This window comes from Miniopterus schreibersii, assembly GCF_964146895.1.
Source record: "Miniopterus schreibersii genome assembly, chromosome: X".
Taxonomy (NCBI): Eukaryota; Metazoa; Chordata; class Mammalia; order Chiroptera; family Miniopteridae; genus Miniopterus; species Miniopterus schreibersii.
The window spans coordinates 58,495,491-58,516,825 of record NC_138104.1 but is presented as its reverse complement, the minus strand read 5'-3'; the positions used below and the strand labels follow the sequence as shown (position 1 = coordinate 58,516,825).

At 37.4% G+C, this 21,335-nt stretch overlaps 1 protein-coding gene across 3 annotated transcripts in view; it reads left to right on the top strand.

Moving 5' to 3' along the window:
* KIF4A (kinesin family member 4A) overlaps nucleotides 1-21,335 on the top strand; it is a 126,185-nt gene that overhangs the window by 61,315 nt on the left and 43,535 nt on the right. For all 3 annotated transcript variants that reach the window (XM_081126622.1, XM_081126623.1, XM_081126624.1), the window contains 2 exons: nucleotides 8,166-8,222; nucleotides 10,487-10,672. In XM_081126622.1, coding sequence (XP_080982748.1) covers nucleotides 8,166-8,222; nucleotides 10,487-10,672 — 243 coding nt within the window. The remainder of the gene's footprint in view (nucleotides 1-8,165; nucleotides 8,223-10,486; nucleotides 10,673-21,335) is intronic.

Below are 21,335 nucleotides of genomic sequence, written 5' to 3'. Positions count from 1 at the left end.
ATTCCATTGTATATATGCACCACCACTTCTTTATCCACTTATCTATTGATAAACACTTAGGTTGCTTGCATATCTTGGCTTTTGTAAATAATGCTGAAACAAACATATGAATGCATATGTCTTTTTTATTTAGTGTTTTGGTGTCTTTAGATAAATGCACAGAAGTAGAATTGCTGGGTCCTTCATTGTCTCTTTGCTTTAAAGTCTATTTTGTCTGGTATAAGTATTGCTTCCCCAGTTGTTTTTTTGTTTGTTCCCATTTTCATGAAATATCTTTTTCCATCCCGTTATTTTCAGTCTATGTGTGTCTTTCGATCTGAAGTGAGTCTCTTGTAGACAGCATATGCAAAGGTCTTGTTTTGTTATCCATTCCGCCACCCTGTGTCTTTTGATTGGAGCATTTAATCCATTTGCATTTAAAGTAATTGTTGGTAGATATGTATTTATTGCCATTTTTATTCATATATTTTATCTTTTTTCTTCTTCCTAAAGAAGTACCTTTAACATTTCTGTAATACTGGTTTGGTGGTGATGAACTCCTTTAGCTTTTTCTTGTATAGTAAGCTCTTTATCTGTCCTTTGATTCTAAATGATAGCTTTGCAGGTTGTAGGTTCTTGCTTTACATCCCTTTGAATATTTATTGCCACTCCCTTCTGTCCTACAAAGTCTCTCTTGAGAAATCAGCTGACAGTCTTATGGGAGCTTGCTTGTAGGTAACTAACTGCTTTTCTCTTACTGCTTTTAAGATTCTTTGTCTTTAACCTTTGGCATTTTAATTATGATGTATCTTGGTATGGGCCTCTTTGGGTTCGTCTTTTTGGGGACTGTCTATGCTTCCAGGTTTAGTGTGTCTTTCCTTCACCAGGTTAGGAAAGTTTCCTGTTGTTATTTTTTCACGTAGTTTTTTAATTCCATGCTCTCTCTCTTCTCCTTCTGCTTCCCCATGATGTGAATACTGGTATGCTTGAAGTTGTTCCAGAGGCTCTTTAAACTATCCACATTTTTTGGATTCTTTTTTTCTTTTTGCTGTTCTAATTGGGTGTTTTCTGCTCTCAACAAAACAGGAATGTGCACATAGCCTACACTGGGGGCACACCTGAAGCACCTTACTTGGGTGACAGGGAATGCTGCACCACTGGGCCCTATAGGACACCTACTATATTAGGCTACTCTACTTAGCCCTGGAGATGTAGCAGCTCTAGCTAATACATAGAAACAAACACCGGGAGGCAGCCAAAAAGAAACATGTCCCAAATGAAAGAACAGAAGAGAACTCCAGAAAAAGAACAAAATAAAATGGATGAGTAATATACCAGATGCAGAGTTCAAAATATTGGTTTTAAGGATGCTAATGAACTTAAGGGAAGACTAGATAAACTTAGTGAGAAGAACCTCAAAAGAAAGATAGAAAATATAAAAATGGAAATAGGAAACAAAAAAGAACCCGTCAGAAATAAAGAATACATTAACCAAAATGAATAATGTATTACAGGGAATCAACAGTGGAGTAGATGAAGCAGAGAATCAAATCAGAGATTTGGAAGATAAGGACCTTGATTGCTGTTGGCATCTCAATAGGAGGAATTTACCCCCAGGCCAATTGGCTGCAAGGACTGTCCCACACTATAGCAGAGGAGCTGCTGTGCAGGGGCAAACCCTATGTACAGGACTCACTTAGCAGGGCTCTTGGTCCTGATGAGTCCATCTCTTGAGTGTGTCATTTGTGGAGATAATTGGCTGGTGCTCCAGTGATGTCTGAGGTTTTACACTGGGTGCATTGGCTCTGAGGCCTCCTAGGAGATGCAAGCCAAGATCAGCTGCCACCTGTGTTCTGCCTGGGGTCACCTGGCATGAGCTACAGAACAGTCTTCAGATGACTGCTACTTGTGCTGGGTTTGGAGATATCTAGTAGAGGCCACGGTGTGAACCGAGTCCGGCTGCAACTAGTGTCGGGCCTCAGGCCACTTAGTGAGAGGTAGGTGCACACTGAGGGCAGATACTGCTTGTTTGGGGTTTGTGGTCCTTTGAGAGATTTTAGAAAAGTCCTCAGCCTGAGCCAAGACAGGGCATTTGTATGGAAAAGCCACTGGAAACGGCTTTGTTGGGCCTGCAGGTTGTATGGGATAGGGTCTCAGAGAGTCAACAGGGCTAGGCAAACATGTTAGCTAGGTTGAAGAAGACTCAGATATGGCACCCACCTGCCAGCTTTGTGTGGGGAGGGCTCAGGAAGGTTATGATGGCCTCTGCCTGCACTTCTGTCTGGGAGAAAGCTGCCCCTCCAGTCCTCACTGGACAACTCACTTCCTGGTGCCTTTTGAGCTGCTACCTCAGTGCTGGAACTCAGAGAGAGTGAGGTCGAGTAAGTCTGTGCTCGTACCCTTTAAGAGGAATTGCCTGGGACTCCAGCAGCCCTCTGTCTCACTCATCCACAATTCCCACAGGTTTTCACAGCCAGAAGTTATGGGGACTTTTCTTCCTGGCACTGGGACCCTGGTCTGAAGGGGCTGGAGCCCCTAGCTCCTCAGGGGGAACCTTGACATCTGAGATATCCTTCCCAATTTTTATCCACCACATGTAGGTGTGGGACCAACCTCTTTTGCATCTCCACCCGTCCTACCAGTCTGGAAGTGGCTTCTGTATATCCTTAGTTATAGGACTTCTGTTTAGCTAGACTTCAGGTGGTTCTCACTGATAGCTTAGTTGTAATTTTTATGTGGTTATGGGAGGATGTCAGTACCAAATTTACCTACATCACCATCTTGACCAGAAGTCCTCATTTGTTTCTCTTGTTGCATATAAACATGTCTATTAACTGTGCCTTTTGCTGAAACAACTAGATTCTGAGCTGTTTGAGGACAGATATTATGGATCATTGGATATGATCTGAATATGAATTTGTTAAATTAAACTCCCTTAGATTACATATGCAATGATACATTAGTATTTCAACGTTCTAATCAAATAATGGAAGCAACAACATACAGGGTGAGGCAAAAGTAAGTTTACAGTTGTGAGTATGTGAAACACAGAGTTTACTCTTGTATTATTTATTATTTTATTATTTTCCTATGAAAACTATAAACCTACTTTTGCACATACCCCCATATATATGCAGTACAAAATTGCCAGGTAGCATGAGCAGCAGTCATTGATTTGCTGTCCTTTCAGTGCAGGCTAACTTAGTAAGAGGCCTTGGACCATACTCTGATCTTAAATAAGCTGGCTTCTGACAAATAGCTTAGAACAACCAGGGAATACTATAGCTCTTTTTTATAAGCAGTCATAAATTAGTTTGAATCATCATTCTGCTATAGGTTCCCATTTTCTTATTTTTAGAACTATTATAGTAAGTTGTGGGTAGGTTTTTGGGGTTTTTTGTTGTGTGTGTTTTTTGTGGGGGGGGGGGGTATTATTTGTTGGTTTTCCCCAAAAGAAAAATTCTTACAATTCTTCCACCCTAAAACCCTCTTTTTATTTATAGTGTTCCTTCTCTTAGTCCTTAGGTATGTGTACTTTTTAAAAATTGAAATCATATTCTATTAAGGGGTCATGGTTGGTTAAGGGGTTATGGTTGGCTTTGTTCCATCTGTACCCTCTTATTTATCATTCTAAAGTAGTAATGTGTATGTAAATGTCTGGTGTTAATTCCTAGCTCTTGGGCAGAGGTTTTAATTTTATCAGAATAGTGATTCTCCACCCCAGGTTTTGCCCAGTGTTGTCTAGAGTTGTCAGAAGGATATTACAAAATCATCCACAGCTATATTTTACTCTAAAGATTCACTGGGAAAAAATACCATATAGTATCAAGAGGGAAAGGGTTAGGGTGGCCTGTTCCAAGAAATTAAATGACTAGACTCCCAAAAGGCTAGAAAGCAGTCTTTCAGAATAAGTGGTACTGTACAAAACTATCAGGAACTGTTCAGAATGACAGTTCATTTATCCAACAAACAGGCCACAGTAATTAAAAACCTGGGCTCCAGAGCCACTCAGACCCTGGTTTAAAATTTTGCCATTCACTAGTTGCGTACCCTTGCTAAGTATGTATTAATAACAAAAGAAAATAATTTAAGTGACTCAAATAGAGGTTAAAGGCATTATTCAGCTGATAAACTCAGGGAGTGCCTACCATATTCCAGCCCTGCTTTGACTCTGGTAGTTACCTGGAGTTGGGCTCAGATAGCAGTTTTTGTTGTTAATCGCTATGAAACCTTTGGGTGAAGGCTATTACAGTTCTCATGGCTCATGCTCAAGAACATCAGTACAATCCCATTCTGATAACTGTTCAATTATTTTCAGCAATTATTCTCGCAAGCCTTGTGGTTTGTCAGTTGGGCAAGATTCACAGATGTGGGAGGTGGCACAGAAGGTGGAAAGGAAAAGGAGGCAAGGGAAAACTAGGAAGCTTCTCTTGTGTGTTTTAATCCTTTTACATTAGCAATATGAGCAAAGTGTGTTAGGAGCACAAAGGAAGGGGTGATTATCTACCTAGAAAATTCAGGAAGGCAGCACAGAAGAAACTGGTCCTTAAAAATGAATAAGAGGTTGCCAAACACACAGAGGGGAAAGGGCAATCTATAGAGAGGAAAAGGTATATGCAAAAGCAAAGGGGTATAAAAGTTTAGAACATGGTAAGAACTTCAGTATGACTGAAGTATAAAGTACATTCCAAAGAATGACCATCACAAGGCTAAATTTCACCGTCTATAATTCCACTTAACTATAGCTGGAACATCTAATATGTGAAAACCTGAGCTGCCTCAGAATTAAAATAACCTAGGCTTCAGAACCCTACTGGAGCCAAAGCTTATAAGATCAGAAAAGAGTGATCCAGGGCACCTTTGTTTATGGCCACACCACCTCATCTCTGGGTCTTTGAGTCACATGGGAAAGATGAAAAAGGAAACCCATGAAACCAGGTTAAGAAGAGAAGGCATATCCTCAGTGACGATCTGGCAATATGACTGGTGCCTGGAATGCCTATAGAGCAGGGATGGGGAACCTTTTTTCTGCCAAGGGCCATTTGGATATTTATAACATTATTTGTGGGCCATACAAAATTATCAACTTAAAAATTTGCTATGAAAAAAGCTCCTAGATTTATTGAATTTCGAGTCCTGCTTGTGGTTGCCTTGGCAGGGCCATACCAAATGACTTTGCAGGTGGTATCCCAGATGTTCCCCACCCTTGCTATAAAGGAAGTTGCTAGTTGTGGCTGGCTGAGAGGAACTGTGTAGAGTTGCTGTGTCTGCCACTAAAATTCACTTGGTACACGCAGGAGGAGGATGCTAAAGGTTGCCACAAGCTGATCAAGTCCCTGGCTCCCATCCATTGTCACAGTTAAGCAGAATAAACCCTTTTACCCATGGATCCTTCTGAACTCTTGAATCAGAGCCCTCCATATCTATTGTTTGGAGACTTTCCCAAAGACATACACACACACACACACACACACATATATGCACACACACATATATATATTAAATATACAACAATGTGTCCTTTGGATTTTATTAAGACTTACTACAGTGAAAGCAAAATGCTTCAAATGTAAGTGCTTGTGCCCTTCATTCTGAATTAAAACTTTTTATTGTAAGTAATGGGTGAACACCCCATTTTCAGTTATAAAGGCAGTCATTGTTCTCAGATCTGTTTCCTTCAGCTTTAAGGGCTAAACTGCACCATTTATTCCTTTAAAATATAGTTCAAGTAAACCTCCTTTTTGCGGTTACCCATGAGCAAATTCATGCATTCCTTTCAACAAAATCAATTTTTTTTTTGTTTTTATCCCCTACCTCAAGACTAGTTCCATAAAAAGCATTTTGCATGCTCAGTAACGGTATTGCCTACAGCCTACAAGCACAGATTTCATTTTGGTGGGTATTGCTGGTTACTGTATCTCAGTGAAGCCTACCCTTGTTCCCCTGATCATCACCTTCAGCAAATCATGTCTTTTTCCCTCACAAAAGGTTCTCAGTTGTATCCTTAGAATGAGGGAGAAAGGCTGTTAGAGCGAAATAAATTTTATTGTTACATATTTACATTTAGTATTGTGAAGGCAGAAACCTGCCATGTTCATGTAGAATGTGTCACCAAAGCTTAAACCTTAGCATTGTGAAATTTCATTGGGCCACAAGGTAAACCCATAGTAACAACATGTCATCTTTAAGGCTTAACCCATCTACTTAGATTCCTGACCCTCTGGAAGGTACCAGAAAAAGTCTCCAAAAGTCAGTGCTATAGGCTCTACTAATCTAGACTAGGTCTATAACTAGTCCTTATACTGAAACTTAAAACATGGGAGAGAGGAAGGGTAACTATTAACCTATAATATATTGAAGTGCTCTGTTTTGTTTTGTTTTAAAGAAAGATTTAGTATGTCTTGCTCTTAAAGAATCACCAGTATTGTAAATCATGATGAGACAGGATGTGGAAACACCGGCGCTTCCTTTGAATTCTCTTTGTGTCTCACTAGTTGAGAATTTCTGGGCAGAATAAGGGAAATGCTTTATAAACAGCACTTACTAAGGGCCATTTCAGTCCTCACCTTAAAGGTACTGAGATTTAAGTTTCAACAACAATGTAATGTTTCACTGGGCTGGCACAGAGACTCCTTATGCTAACCCTAAATTCTTCTTTCCTTGCTGTTGAGCCAATAGCTCTTTCACCTATGACCTCTTTAATCATGTGACTTCCTGGAAATAATCCTTTCTTCCCGGAGCTTTGCAGGATCACTTAAACAGAAGTGGTAATCCTTATGTTATAATGCCAAATAAAGCCTGAATTTCACCAGGAGAACTGAGCTTGCTCATGTGATAGCCTATAAACAAATTAATCCAAATAAGTGGTTTTAGATTTCCCTTTTAAGTGGTGTTCAATGCCCCAAAAAGGAATTTGCTCTTCTCTGGGAGAGAATTGGTGCCTGCCCTTTCCCTCCACTACCTGGAGAAGCTGCATATGATCCGTTCTAATATATGAGGGACAGGGGCTGCAGTATATTTGTCTGACTTCATGGGCACATTTTTCTAGGGTATCTACCATGGCATTTATTTCCTTGTAGGGTAGGGTCTTGCTACCTTGACTATAAAATAAAAATCAAAATAACTCTTTATTCACTTTTCTGCTACATTGCCTTAATTTGATATGTCTGTTCCTAGGATGGTGTGTCCAGGAGGACTGGTTAGACCTGTATATTATAAAGTAGATTTAGTGGTAAAAACATAAAAGATGCTCGACCAGAGTGGCTTAGTTGGTTGAGCATCATCCTGTGCACTGAAAGGTTGCTGGTTTGATTCCCAGTCAGGGCACATGCCTGGGTTGTGGGTTCAATCCCCAGTTAGGGAGTGTAGGGAAGGCAACCAATCAATGTTTCTCTTTCACATCACTGCCTCTCTCTCTTGCTCTCACTCTCACTCCCTTTCGCTCCCTCTAAGCATGTCCTTGGGTGAGGATTAAAAAAAATTTTTTTTAACATGAAAAGAGTGGCATCTGTAAGTAACTTAAACTTTGGCCCGTTGGAGTGGTTAAGTGTTTCACTCTGGGCCAGTGACCTCTAGCCAAGCAAGAGAGATGCAATAAGTACAGGGTGGGGCAAAGTAGTTTTACAGTTGTTTGTATGGAAAATAATGCAATAATTAATAATAATATAAGAATAAACTTTTGTGCACTCACAACTGTGAACCTACTTTTGCCCCCACCCTGTATGTATGTTGCCACATTACCCTGTTTTTTACAAAGACTGCACAATCGACCTTTATAAAGAAGACAGTCTTGCCCAGCTGGCGTGGCTCAGTGGTTGAGCATTGACCTAGGATCCAGGAGATCTCGGTTTGATTCCCGGTCAGGGCACATGCCCAGATTGCGGACTCAATCCTCAGTGGGGGGTGCGCAGGAGGCAGCCAATCAATGACTCTCTCTCATCATTGATGTTTCTATCTCTCTCTCCCTTTCTCTCTCTGAAATCAATAAAGATATATTTTTTTAAAAATCTCTTGAGAAGTGGGAAATGAAAACATGTGGCTGTTAGAGTATATGTGACTACAGAAGGATTCAGTACCTTAAGTGGTCTCTATGTACACTTGAAAAAATTAAATAACCAGTATAAAATACTCTAGTAAGCTTCACTTCAGAATCTTTTTCTAAACTGAAACATCATTTGTCATTGCAGGATGATACTGTTGCTTGCATGGCTGCAGCCATTGATACTGGAGTTGATCCGGAAGCTGTAAGTAATCAGCCCCTTTGTGTAGAACCAGGAGCTTTAACTGTGCCATTGCCTATAATTTATCACTCAGCTGAGGAAGAGAATCCCTGAAATTATGGCAAGGTCAGAAAAGCATAAGAGACGAAATGGAAGAGAACTTTTTTTCTCAGCATACTTTTCTATGTATGGGATGGTTAGAAGCTAATAGAACCAAGGAAAATATTTTGAGTATTCAATAGATAAAATATATTCAATGTTGGCTAAAGGTAATAGAGCAAAGTCAAAATGAAAGGCTGGACAATGGTTTGCTTGAGAAAGCTTTTTCTCCTTAAAGCCAATATATATCAGTTTTCATATTCTGAAAGAAGAAAGGTAGAAGATAAATCAGGTACCAGAGGTCAGCTTTTTAAGAATAAATGAAGCCTCTTCTACATTTCCTCCATTCCTAAGATGGCATTTCCATAGCCCTCTCTCCTCTAAGGACCCTCAGAATGAGGTAAATGTGAGAAATGTTGGCATGATTAATAAAGAAAAGATCAAGGGCCCTGGCTGGGTGACGCAGTTGGTTGGAGGGTCATCCTGTGCACCAAAAGGTTGCAGGTTTCAGTCCTGGTCAGGGCACATACCTAGGTTGTGGGTTTGATCCCCAATCAGGGCATGTGCAGAAGGCGATTGATGTTTCTCTCTCACATCGATGTTTCCTCTCTCTCTTCTTGCCTCCCTCTCTCTCCCTCTCCCTCCCTCCCTTCATCTCTCTCTAAAAAATCAATAAAAAAAGAAAAAGAAAAAAGCAAGAAACTTAGTTCACTCTAAAAGAATCAGTTAAAAGATATAAGAAATAAGGAACCTGCTTGATTTGCTTCTGGACCCAGGGCGTGGAAAAGCAGACCTTGGTGCGCATCTTTGTCCTTTACAAATGCACCCAGCCCCAGCAGAGGGAACCACAAAGCTGTGGAGTATGGAAAGCTTCAAACAGGGTACTCAAGGCCAGTCAAAAACAGCATCTGACATTGGCCTGCTCCAGAGACCATCCAAAAGACTGGGAGTCCTAGCAGATATACCTAATACATAGAACAAATCCAAACAGGCAACCAAAATGGGGAGGCAAAAAAACAAGCCCCAAGTGAAAGAACAAAAGAATTCTCCAGAAGAAGAGCTAAATGAAATGGAGGTAAACAATCTATCAGATATAGAGTTCAGAATACTGATCATAAGGATGCTCAACAGCATGAAAAAAGAAATGGAAACTATGAAGGAAATTAAGAATGACATAGTAGAAATAAAAAAAATACATTGGAAGGAATGAACAGCAGATTAGAAGCTGACCACCAGATCAACGAATTAGAAGACAGGGTTGAAAAAAGTCAAAGAACAAAAAGGAAAAAACAAAAGATAGGAGGACAGTTTAAGGGAGCTGTGGAACAACATGAAACTTAACAATATTCACACCATAGGAATTCCAGAAGATGTAGAAAGTAAGCAAGTCTTAGAGAACTGGTTTGAAGAAAAAATGACAGAAAACTTCCCTAACCTGGTCAAAGAAAATCACACAAGTTCAGGAAGCACAGAGAGTCCCAAACAAGAAGAACCCAAAGAAGCCCACCCCCAGACACATCATAATTAAAATACCAAGAATTCAAGACAGAGGATCTTAAAGGTAGCAAGAGAAAACCAATCTATTACCTACAAAGGAATTCACATAAGGCTGTCAGCTGATTTCTCATCAGAAACTCTACAGGCCAGAAGAGAATGGCATGAAGTATTCAAGACAATGGAAAACAAGGATCTGAAACCAAGAGTACTCTATCCAGCAAGGCTATCATTCAAAATAGATGGTAAAATAAAGAGCTTTCCAGACAGAAAAAAAAGGCTGAAGGAGTTGATCACCACCAAACCAGCATTGTAAGAAATGTTAAAAGGACTGCTGTAATAAGTTGACATAGAAAGAATGAGAAACATAGGCATAAAGAAATAAAATGGCAATAGCTGAGTACCTGTTAATAATAATGTTAAATGTAAATGGATTAAATGCTCCAATCAAAACATAGGGTAGCTGAATGGACAAGAAAACATGACCCAAAAGATAAAAGAAATAAGATGCTTGTGAGAGCAGGGAAATAAGCTAGCACAATTTATTTCAGATATTTAAAGTGAATGTATGAGAAACCAGTTTTGAAAGAACAGAGGTACAGGTAATGGATAAGTGGCTGAGACTCAATGAAGTAGTGCCTAAGGAACTCCAGTTGCTTGTTTTTCTTACAAATCGTTATGCTGATCTTTTCCAGCAAGTGGAAACCAGTCTACAGACCAGTAGGTCTTCTGATGGATTCACCACTCAACATGTTCTCCGTCAAGCTCAGATGTCTAAGGAGCTGGTTGAGTTGAATAAAGCCCTTGCACTGAAAGAGGCCCTAGCCAGGAAGATGACTCAGGATGGCAGTCAACTACAGCCCATTCAGTTCCAGTATCAGGTAAAATCTTTACTAGAGCAGCATTTGTTAATGTCTACCATCTCTCTTGAATTGTAAGTGAAGAAAACAGGCACACCATTTTTGATGATGACAAGACATGATGTGTGTAGTAGAACTGGAGTTGTACTATTGGTTGAAAAAAGAATACATGCAGGATAGGGAACCTGTAATTTTGTTTTACTTAATCTAATACCTTCTACAACAGGTTTTAATAAATAGTTTGATAATGTTATAATAGAAATAGTCCCTACTTGGAGAAATTTTGTTCTAATAACTATGCTGTGGTCTCAGAGTGTCAGTTACGAAGAGATTTGTAGTGGATATCACATGACTTGGCAAATAGCTAAACTTGTTTCTCATAGTGGTAGTTTTTCCTAAGTGGCCCTTGCTAATTAAGGGGATTTATCTTTCCTTAAAAACAAGTCTTTGGCTTTCAGGTTATCCACAAGGTTACCCTTGTTCCAGACCTATTTTCCCTTGTAGCCCAGTGTTTCCCATCCACAAAGGGATGCTAGCAGGGCTGGTAGGAGGAAAGGTGCATTGCTTTCTTATCCAGCTATAACCCCAAAGTCCTGTATGCTAGTATCAAGAAATCCCTATAGCACTAATGCATTTCTACCACCATGTCCCCTAAATTGTCAGAATAAAAATAAAAAAAGTGTTTTTTGCCATTTTTTACCCCTAGGGTAGAAGTTGCTTCCAAAATAATAAATGAATTGCCAATAGAGGTTTTATTTCCTTTTTATTACCACAGCCTTACCTAACTTTTTTAAAATTTAATTTTTATTTATGTCAAATAAATGCATGTCTATTATTTTTAAAAGTCAAATAGTATAATACTCAGAAAAATAAAAGCAATCTCCTGCTCTACCACCTTCTCCCCTGTTCCCTAGGCTTATACTTTAAGCCATTTCTTCTGATATTTATCTCAGTATCTCTAGAGAAGAGTTTGTAATATAAATATGTTAATTAAAAATTTTAAACATTATCAATTGACTTCCCACTATGGAAGATGGGAATATAGCTCTCTTATACAACCACCCATGCACACTGCCTTATATCTACCTCTAAAAATGACTATATTGCAGTGTTCGATTAAATTAATGTTTACATTTTTATGATTATGTAAATGTTTTACAGATGAGCCACATTATAAAATATGATTGCATTTCCTTTCTAATATACTTTGTGTATCCTGGAGTTAATCTCATTTTTTTAATTTATTTTTTAATTTAAGTATAGTTGGTATACAATATTATATTCGCTTCAGGTGTGCAATGTAATGATTTGACATTTTTACACCTTATGATGTGACCACCCCACTAATTCTAGTAATCATCTTTCACGGTGTAAACTCACAATATTATGGACTATATTCCCCTTCCCCTATTTATCCACCTCACTCCCCCCTTCTAATAACCATCCTTTTAGTCTGTTTCCATGAGTCTGTTATTTATTTGTTTTGTTTTTTGTTTTTGTTTTATTTTGTTTGTTTTGTTTTTAGATTCCACATATTAGTGAAACCATTGCTGCAAAATATTCCCTTGTTCCATTGTGTGTGTGTGTGTGTGTGTGTGTGTGTGTGTGTGTGTGTGTATCTGTATCACATCTTTTTCCATTCATCTATTGATGGATACCTAGGTTGCTTCCACATCTTGGCTGTTGTAATAATGCTGCAGTGAACATAGCAGTGCATGTATCTTTTCAAATTAGGATTTTGGATTTCTTCAGATAAATACCAGAAGTGGAATTGCTTGGTTGTATGGTATATCTGTTTTTAGTTTTTTGAGGAATCTCCATACTGTTTTCCATAGCGGCTGCACCAATTTGCAGTCCCACCAACAGTGCACAAGGGTTCCCTTTTCTATACATTCTTTCAAACACATGTTACTTGTTGACTTTTTTTTTTTTTTAATATATCTTTATTGATTTCAGAGAGGGCAAAGGAGAGGGAGAGAGATAGAAACATCAATGATGAGAGAGTCATTGATCGAGCCTGCAACCCGGGCATGTGCCCTGACCGGGAATCGAACCCTGATCGCCTGAATCCCAGGTCGATGCTCAACCACTGAGCCACGCCCGGCCGGGCAATTTGTTGACTTTTTTATAATAGCCATTCATTATTGTTTTGATTTGCATATTCCTGACAATAGTTAATATTGAGCATCTTTTTATGTCTGCTGGCCATCTGTATGTCTTCTTTGGAGAAATGTCTTTTCGTGTCCTCTGCTCATTTTTTATTGGATTGTTTAGGTTCTTTTGTTATTGAGTTATATGATTTTCTTATATATTTTGGATATTGACCCTGTATTGGAGGTGTTGTTTGCAGATATCTTCTCCCATTTAGTTGGTTGCCTATTTGTTTTGTTGAAGGTTTCCTTTGCTGTACAGAAACTTTAGTTTGATGTAGTCCCATTTGTTTATTTTTGCCTTTCTTTTCCTTGCTTGAGGAGATGTATCCAAAAAGATGTTACTCAGTCTAATGTGAAATAGTCTACTTCCTATGTTTTCTTCTAGGTTTTATGGATTTAGGCCTTACATTGAAGTCTAACCCATTTTGAGATGGGGTTTTTTGTATGTGGTGTACGAGAGTGGTCCAGTTTGGGGATTTTTTTGCATGTATCTTTCTAGTTTTCCAAGCGCCACTTGTTTAAGAGACTGTTGTGATTCCAGTGTATATTTTTACCTCCTTTTGTCATAGATTAGTTGACCATATAAGCCAGGGTTTGTTGCTGAGCTCTCTGTTCTGTTCCATTTATCTATGTGTCTGTTTTTGTGCCAGTACCATACTGTTTTATAACTTTGTAGTATAGTTTGAGATCAGAGAGCATGATACCTCCAACTTTGTTCTTGTTTCTCAAGGTTGCTGTGACTATTCAAGGTCTTTTGTGGTTCCATATCAATTTTAGGATTATTTGTTCTAGTTCTGAGAAGAATGCCATTGGTATTTTGATAGGAATTGCATTGAATCCGTAAATTGCTTTCGGTAGTTAGGACATTTTAACAATATTAATTGTTCCAATCCATGAGCACAGTATATCCTTTCATTTATTTGTGTCCTCTTCAATTTCTTTCTTCATTGTCTTATAGTTTTCAGAGTACAGGTATTTCACCTCCTTGGTTAAGTATATTCCTGGATATTTTGTTCTTCTTGATGCAATTGTAAATGAGATTGTTTTCTTCATTTCTCCTGATTGTTTATTATTAGTATATAGGAATGTGACAGATTTCCATATATTAACTTTATATTCTGCTACTTTACTGAATTATTTTATTAATTCTATTAATTTTGGGTGGATTCTTTAGGGTTTTCTATATATAGTATTATGTCATCAGCAAATAGTGACAATTTTACTTCTTCCTTTCCTATTTGAATACCTTTTATTTCTTTTTCTTGTATGAGTGCTCTGCCTAGGACTTCTAGAACTATGTTGAATAATAGTTGTGAAATTGGGCATCTTTGTCTTTTTCTGATCTTAGAGAAAAAGCTTTCTCTATCTTTTCAGCATTGACTATGATGTTAGATGCGGACTTGTCATATATAGCCTTTATCAATTGGAGGTATGCTCCTTCTATAGCCACTTTGTTGAGAGTTTGTGTCATAAATGGATATTGAATTTTGTCATGCTTTTTCTGCATCTGTTGAGATAATCATGTGATTTTTATCCTTGGTTTTGTTGATGTGATGAATCACATTGCTTTGTGGAAGTTGAACTACCTTTGTATCCCTGGTATAAATCCCACTTGATAATGGTGTATAATCCTTTTAATGTACTGTTGAATTTGGTTTCCTAGTATTTTGTTGAGAATTTTGGTATCTGTGTTCACTGGGGATATTGGCCTGTAATTCTCTTTCTTTGTAGTGTCTTTGTCTAGTTTTGGAATCAAGGTAATGCTGGCTTTATAGAATGAGTTTGGAAGTGTACCTTCCTCTTCAATTTTTTGGAATAGCTTGAGAAGGATAGGCACAAATTCTCCTTTAAATATTTGATAGAATTCAGCTGTGAAGCTGTCTGGTCCTGGGCTTTTGTTTATTGGGAGATTTTTTTATTATTATTGCTGCTTCAATTTCATTGCTAGTAATTGGTCTGTTCAGATTCTGTTCCTTCGTGGCTTAAGCTTGGAAGGTTATTTGTTTTGAGAAATTTATCCATTTCTTTTAGATTGTCGAATTTGTTGGCATATAATTATTCATAGTATTCTTTAATGATCCTTGGTATTTCTCTGGTGTCAGCTGTAATCTCTCCTCTTTGATTTCAGATTTTATTTATTTGTGTTCTCTTTTCCACTTGATGAGTCTTGCCAGAGGCTTGTCAATTTTATGTATCCTTTCAAAGAACCAGTTTTTAGTTTTATTAATCTTTTCTATTGTTTTTCTTTCTTTTTCTTTCTCTCTTTTTTTTTTCAGCCTACATCATTTCACCCTAAAGCGTTGGCCACTATGTTACAACCCCAGAATACTGGCAGTATACTGTAGTACCTGAGAACAAGATATTATTGTAAGGAAAGGGGAAATCTATGTTTTATAGTTTTCTAGAATAAATAATGCTAACTTTACAAATAAGAGTAGAAAAGAATGAAAACAAAAATTTTCCTTAGAATATTGACAGTAAAACTGATAAGGTATTTGGGTTTGATAATCTTACCAGATTAGTGCCTTCATCATCCTATTTTTTTTCTTTTTTACCCCCATTGATCCCCTCTACCCCGCATCCACCTCAACCCCTAGGCCTTCCCCAGACCAATGTCTGTGTCCACGGGTTATACTTATAAACATGTAAGTTCTTTGATTAATTTCTCCCCACCCACTCCCCCACCCCCACCCCCACCCCTACCCCCACCTTCCCTCTGAGATCCCTCAGTCTGTTCCATGTTTCTATGTCTCTGGATCCACTTTGTTCATCAGTTTATTTTGTTTATCACATTCCACATATAAGTGATATCATGTGGTATTTGTATTTCTCTGACTGGCTTATTTCACTTAGCATAATATATTCTAGTTCCCTCCATGCTGTCCCAAAGGATAGAAGATCCTTCTTTTTATAGCTACATATTATTCCATGGTGTAAATGTACCACATCTTTTATATCCACTCATCTACTGATGTGCACTTGGGCTGTTTCCAGATCTTTGCTATTGTAAATTGTGCTGCTGTGAACATAGGGGTGCATAAGTTCTTTGTGATTAGTGTTTGTGGTTTCTTGAGATATATTCCTAGAAGTGGGATCACTGGGTCAAATGCCAGGTCAATTTTTAATTTTTTGAGGAAACTCCATACTGCTTTCCATAGTGGCTGCACCAGTCTGTATTCCCACCAGCAGCATACTAGGGTTGCCTTTTCTCCACACCCTCACCAGCACTTGGTGTTCATTGATTTGCTGATGGTAGCCATTCTGACAGCTGTGAAGTGATACCTCATTGTGGTTTCAGTTTGCATCTCTCTGATGATTAGTGACGTTGAGCATTTTTTCATGTCTCTTAGCCATCTGTATGTCCTCTTTGGAGAAGTGTCTATTTGGTCCTTTGTCCATTTTTTAATTGGATTATTTGTCTTCCTTTTGTTAAGTTGTATGAGTTCCTTATATATTTTGGATATTAACCCTTTATCAGATGTGTCATTGGCAAATATGTTCTCCCATACAGTGGGCTCCCTTTTCATTTTGTTGATGGTTTCTTTTGTTGTACAGAAGCTTTTTATTTTGATGCAGTCCCATTTGTTTATTTTCTTTGTTTCTCTTGCCCTAGGAGATGTATCAGCAAACATATTGCTACGAGAGATGTCTGAGATTTTGCTGCCTATGTTTTCTGCTGGGATTTTTATGGTTTCATGTCTTATATTTACGTATTTTATCCATTTTGAGTTTACTTTTCTGTATGGTGTAAGTTGGTGGTCCAGTTTCATTTTTTTGCATGTACCTGTCCAAGTTTCCCAACACCATTTATTGAAGAGGCTGTCTTTATTGTATATTCTTGCCTCCTTTGTCAAATATTAATTGACCATAATGGCGTGGGTCAATTTCTGGGTTCTCTGTTCTGTTCCACTGATCTATATGTCTGTTCTTGTGCCAGTACCAGGCTGTTTTGATTACAGTGGCTTTGTAGTATAACTTGATTTCTGGTATTGTGATCCCTCCAACTTTGTTCTTTCTCAAGATTGCAGTGGCTATTCTGGGTCTTTTTTGGTTCCATATAAATTTTCGAAGTGTTTGTTCTAGATCTGTGAAATATGCTGTTAGTATTTTAATAGGGATTGCATTGAATTTATAGATTGTTTTGGCTAGTATGGACATTTTAATGATGTTAATTCTTCCAATCCAGGAACATGGTATATTCTTCCACTTGTTTATATCTTCCTCTATTTCTTTTTTCAGTGTCTTGTAGTTTTTTGAGTACAGGTCTTTTACATCTTTGGTTAAGTTTATTACTAGGTATCTTATTTTTTTAGTTGCAATGGTAAATGGTATTGTTTTGTTAGTTTCTGTTTCTGAGAGTTCATTATTGGTGTATAAAAATGCCATCGATTTCTGGGTGTTAATTTTGTATCCTGCTACCTTGCTGAATTCATTTATTAAATCTAGTAGTTTTTTGGTGGAGTCTTTAGGATTTTCTATGTACAATATCAAGTCATCTGCAAATAGTGACAGTTTTGTTTCCTCCTTTCCAATTTGGATGCCTTTTATGTTTTCTACTTGTCTGATCGCTGTGGCTAGGACTTCCAGTACTATGTTGCATAGGAGTGGTGAAAGTGGATACCCTGTCTTGTTCCTGTTCTTAGGGGAAATGATTTTAGTTTTTGCCCATTGAGTATGATGTTGGCTGTAGGTTTGTTATATATGGCCTTTATTATGGTGAGGTATGATCCCTCTATTCCCACTTTGTTGAGAGTTTTTATCAGAAATGGGTGCTGGATTTTGTCTAATACTTTTTCTGCATCTGTTGATATGATCATGTGATTTTTGTTTATGTGATGTATCACGTTTCTTGATTTGCGAATATTGAACCAGCCTTGCATCCCTGGAATAAATCCCACTTGGTCATGATGTATGATCTTTTTAATATATTGCTGGATCCTGTTTGCTAATATTTTGTTTAGGGTTTTAGCATCTATGTTCATCAGGGATATTGGCCTGTATTTCTCTTTCTTTGTAGTGTCTTTATCTGATTTTGGAATTAAGCTAATGCTGGCCTTTTAAAAAGAGGTTGGAAGTGTTCCTTCCTCTTGGATTTTTTGAAATAGTTTGAGGAGGGTGGGTGTTAATTCTTCTTTGAATGTTTAGTGAAACTCCCCTTTGAAGCCATCCGGGCCAGGGCTTTTGTGTGCTGGGAGCCCTTTGAGCACTGCTTCAACTTCGTCAGTTTTCGGCCTATTCAGGTTTTCTGACTGTTCCCGATTGAGTTTTGGGAGGTTGTATTTTTCTAGGAATTTGTCCATTTCATCCAGATTGTCCAGCTTGGTAGCATATAGTTGTTCATAGTATTTGCTTACAATCCTTTGTATTTCTGTTGGGTCAGTTGTTATTTCACCTCTTTTGTTTCCGATTTTGTTTATTTGGGTCCTCTCTCTTTGTTTCTTGATGAGTCCGGCTAAAGGTTCATCAATCTTGTTTAACTTTTCAAAGAACCAGCTCTTGGTTTCATTGACCTTTTGTATTGTTTTGTTAGTCTCTATGTCATTTATTTCTGCTCTGATCTTTATTATTTCCTTCCTCCTTTGAGTTTTGTTTGTTCTTTTTCAGATTTCTTAAGGTATAGATTTAGACTCTGTATTTGGGATTATTCCTGCTTTTGCTGCAGACCATAGATTTTGTAAGGTTGTATTTTCACTTTCATTTGTCATACAGTAATCTTTGATTTCCTGTTTGATTTCCTCTTTGATCCATTGGTTTTTTAGAAGCACGTTGTTTAATCTCCAGTATTTGTGTTTTTTTCCATTTCTTTTCCTGTAATTGATTTCTGGTTTCATGCCATTGTGGTAAAAAAAAATATGCTGGATATAGTTTCAATCTTCTTAAATTTATTGAGGCATGTCTTGTGGCCTAGTATGTGATCTATGGTGGAAAAGGTTCCATGTGCACTTGAGAAAAATGTGTAGCTTGCGGTTTTTGGATAAAAAGCTCTGTAAATGTCTAGCAAGTCAGACTGGTCTAATGTGGCATTTAAGACCATTATTTCCTTATTAATTTTTTGTCTGGATGATCTGCCCATTGAAGTAAGTGTAGTATTAAAGCCCCCAACTATTACAGTATTATTGTTAATTTCTGCTTTTATGTCCACTAACATTTGCTTTATTTATTTGAGTGCTTCTATGTTGGGTGCATAGATATATATAATTTTTAGATCCTCTGTTTGAATTGACCCCTTTAACATTATGTAATGGCCTTCTTTGTCTCATTTTATATTCTTTGTTTTGAAGTCTACTTATGTGATATGAGTATTGTCACCCCAGCTTGCTTTCTTCTTTCTTTCTTTCTTTCTTTCTTTCTTTCTTTCTTTCTTTCTTTCTTTCTTTCTTTCTTTCTTTCTTTCTTTCTTTCTTTCTTTCTTTCTTTCTTCTTTCTTTCTTTCTTTCTTTCTTTCTTTCTTTCTTTTTTCTTTCTTTCTCTTTCTTTCAATATATCTTTATTGATTTCAGAGAGAGGAAAGGAGAGGGAGAGAGAAATAGAAACATCAATGATGAGAGAGTCATTGATAGAGCCCGCAACCCAGGCATGTGCCCTGACCGGGAATCGAACCCTGATCGCCTGGATCCCAGGTCGACGCTCAACCGCTGAGCCACGCCCGGCTGGGCACCCCAGCTTTCTTTAAAATTTCTTTTTGCATGGAATATCTTTCTCCATCTCTTTACTTTCAGTTTCTGTTTGTCTTTTGAGCTGAAGTGAGTCTCTTATAAGCAGCATATAGATGGGTGTTATTTCCATTCAGTTACCCTATATCTTTTGATTGGGACACTTAATCCATTTACATTTAAGGTTATTGATAGGTATGTGCTCATTGCCATTTTGCTTATTGTTTTTGTTGTTCTATACTGTTTCTTCTCTTGATCTCTTTCTGATTCATTGGTTTTCTTTAGTGTTTTCATTGGATTCCTTTCTCGTCATTTTTTTGGTGTATTTTTGGCATGGTTTTGGTTTATGGTTACTATGAGGTTCATATATATCCATCTATATCTATAACACTCTATTTTAAGCTGATAGGCATTTAAGTTCAATCTAATTCTAAAAGCAGTACATATTTACTCCTCCCTCTCTTCTCTGTTTTTGATGTCATGTTTTATATCTTTTTGTTTTGTGTGTCTCCTGATTATTTATTATAGTTATAGTTAATTTTGCTACTATTGTCTTTTAACCTTCCTATTAACTTTTTAAGTGGTTGATTATTGTATATTTGCCTTTACCAGTGAGATTTTTTATTTTCTTGTATTTTCTTACTTCTGGGTATGGTCTTCTCTTTTCTCCATAAAGAAGACCCGTTAACATTTCCTGCAAGGCTCGTTTAGTGGTGGTGAACTCCTTTAGTTTTTGCTTCTCTGGGAAACTCTATTTCTCCTTCAATTCTAAATGCAGTGGAACCTCGGTTCTCAAATTTAATTCGTTCCAGAAGGCTGTTTGAAAACCAAATCATTTTTTCCCATTAGAAATAATATAAATTGAATTAATCCGTTCCAGACCCCCCAAATGGTTCCCTGTTTTAGCCTTTCTTATTTACAATACATGTCTAATGTACTGTTTGTCTATAAATAAACACTTTAAAAACAAAAAGGATGTGAAATGTAAATGAATATTTAACAAAAAGGAAAGGAAATGTACAGTAAAAATTAAAATTTAATAATAATAAACAACAAAATATTTACAGCACAATTTCCTGAGATGCTAACAATGTGAGGTTTAGTGGTAAACTGACTCATACTCACACATTCTCAATTGTCTCCTGAGAGATGCGTGACTGATCATATAGGTATCAGCATGAAAAGGTTTTCAGGTTGAGAAGCGAATTGTTGGAGATGGGAGACATTCGAGAACTGAGGTTTGACTGTTAATAACCTTGCTAACTAAAGTATCTTAGGTTGTAGATTCCTTTCTTTGAGCACTTTAAATATCTCTTGCCACTCCCTTCTGGCCTATAAAGTTGCTTCTGAGAAATCAGCTGATAGTCTTTTGGAGTTTCCCTTGTCTGTAACTTGTTTTGTTTTTTTTTCATTTTTGCTGCCTTTATGATTGATTCTTTATCCTTAACTTTTGCCATTTTAATTAGAATATGTCTTGATGTGGATCTCTTTGGGTTTGTTCATCTTACTTGGAACTCTCTGTACTTTCTGGACCTGCATGTCTATTTCCTTACCTAGATTAGGAAGGTTTTCAGTCATTATTTCTTCAAATATTCTTTCTGCCTCTTTCTCTCTCCTTCCAGAATCCCAATAATGTGAATGTTAGGGTGCTTGATGTTATTTCAGATATCTCTTATACTATCCTCATTTTTTGAAGTTCTTTTTTCATTTTGCTGTTCTGATTGGGTGATTTCCACTATTTTGTCATCCGGGTTACTAATCCATTCTTCTATTTCAACTAATTTGCTGTTTATTTCTTCTAATGTATTTTTTAATTTCAGCTATTATATTCTTCATCTCTGATTTGTTCTTCTTTACATTTTCTATCTCTGTGTTGAA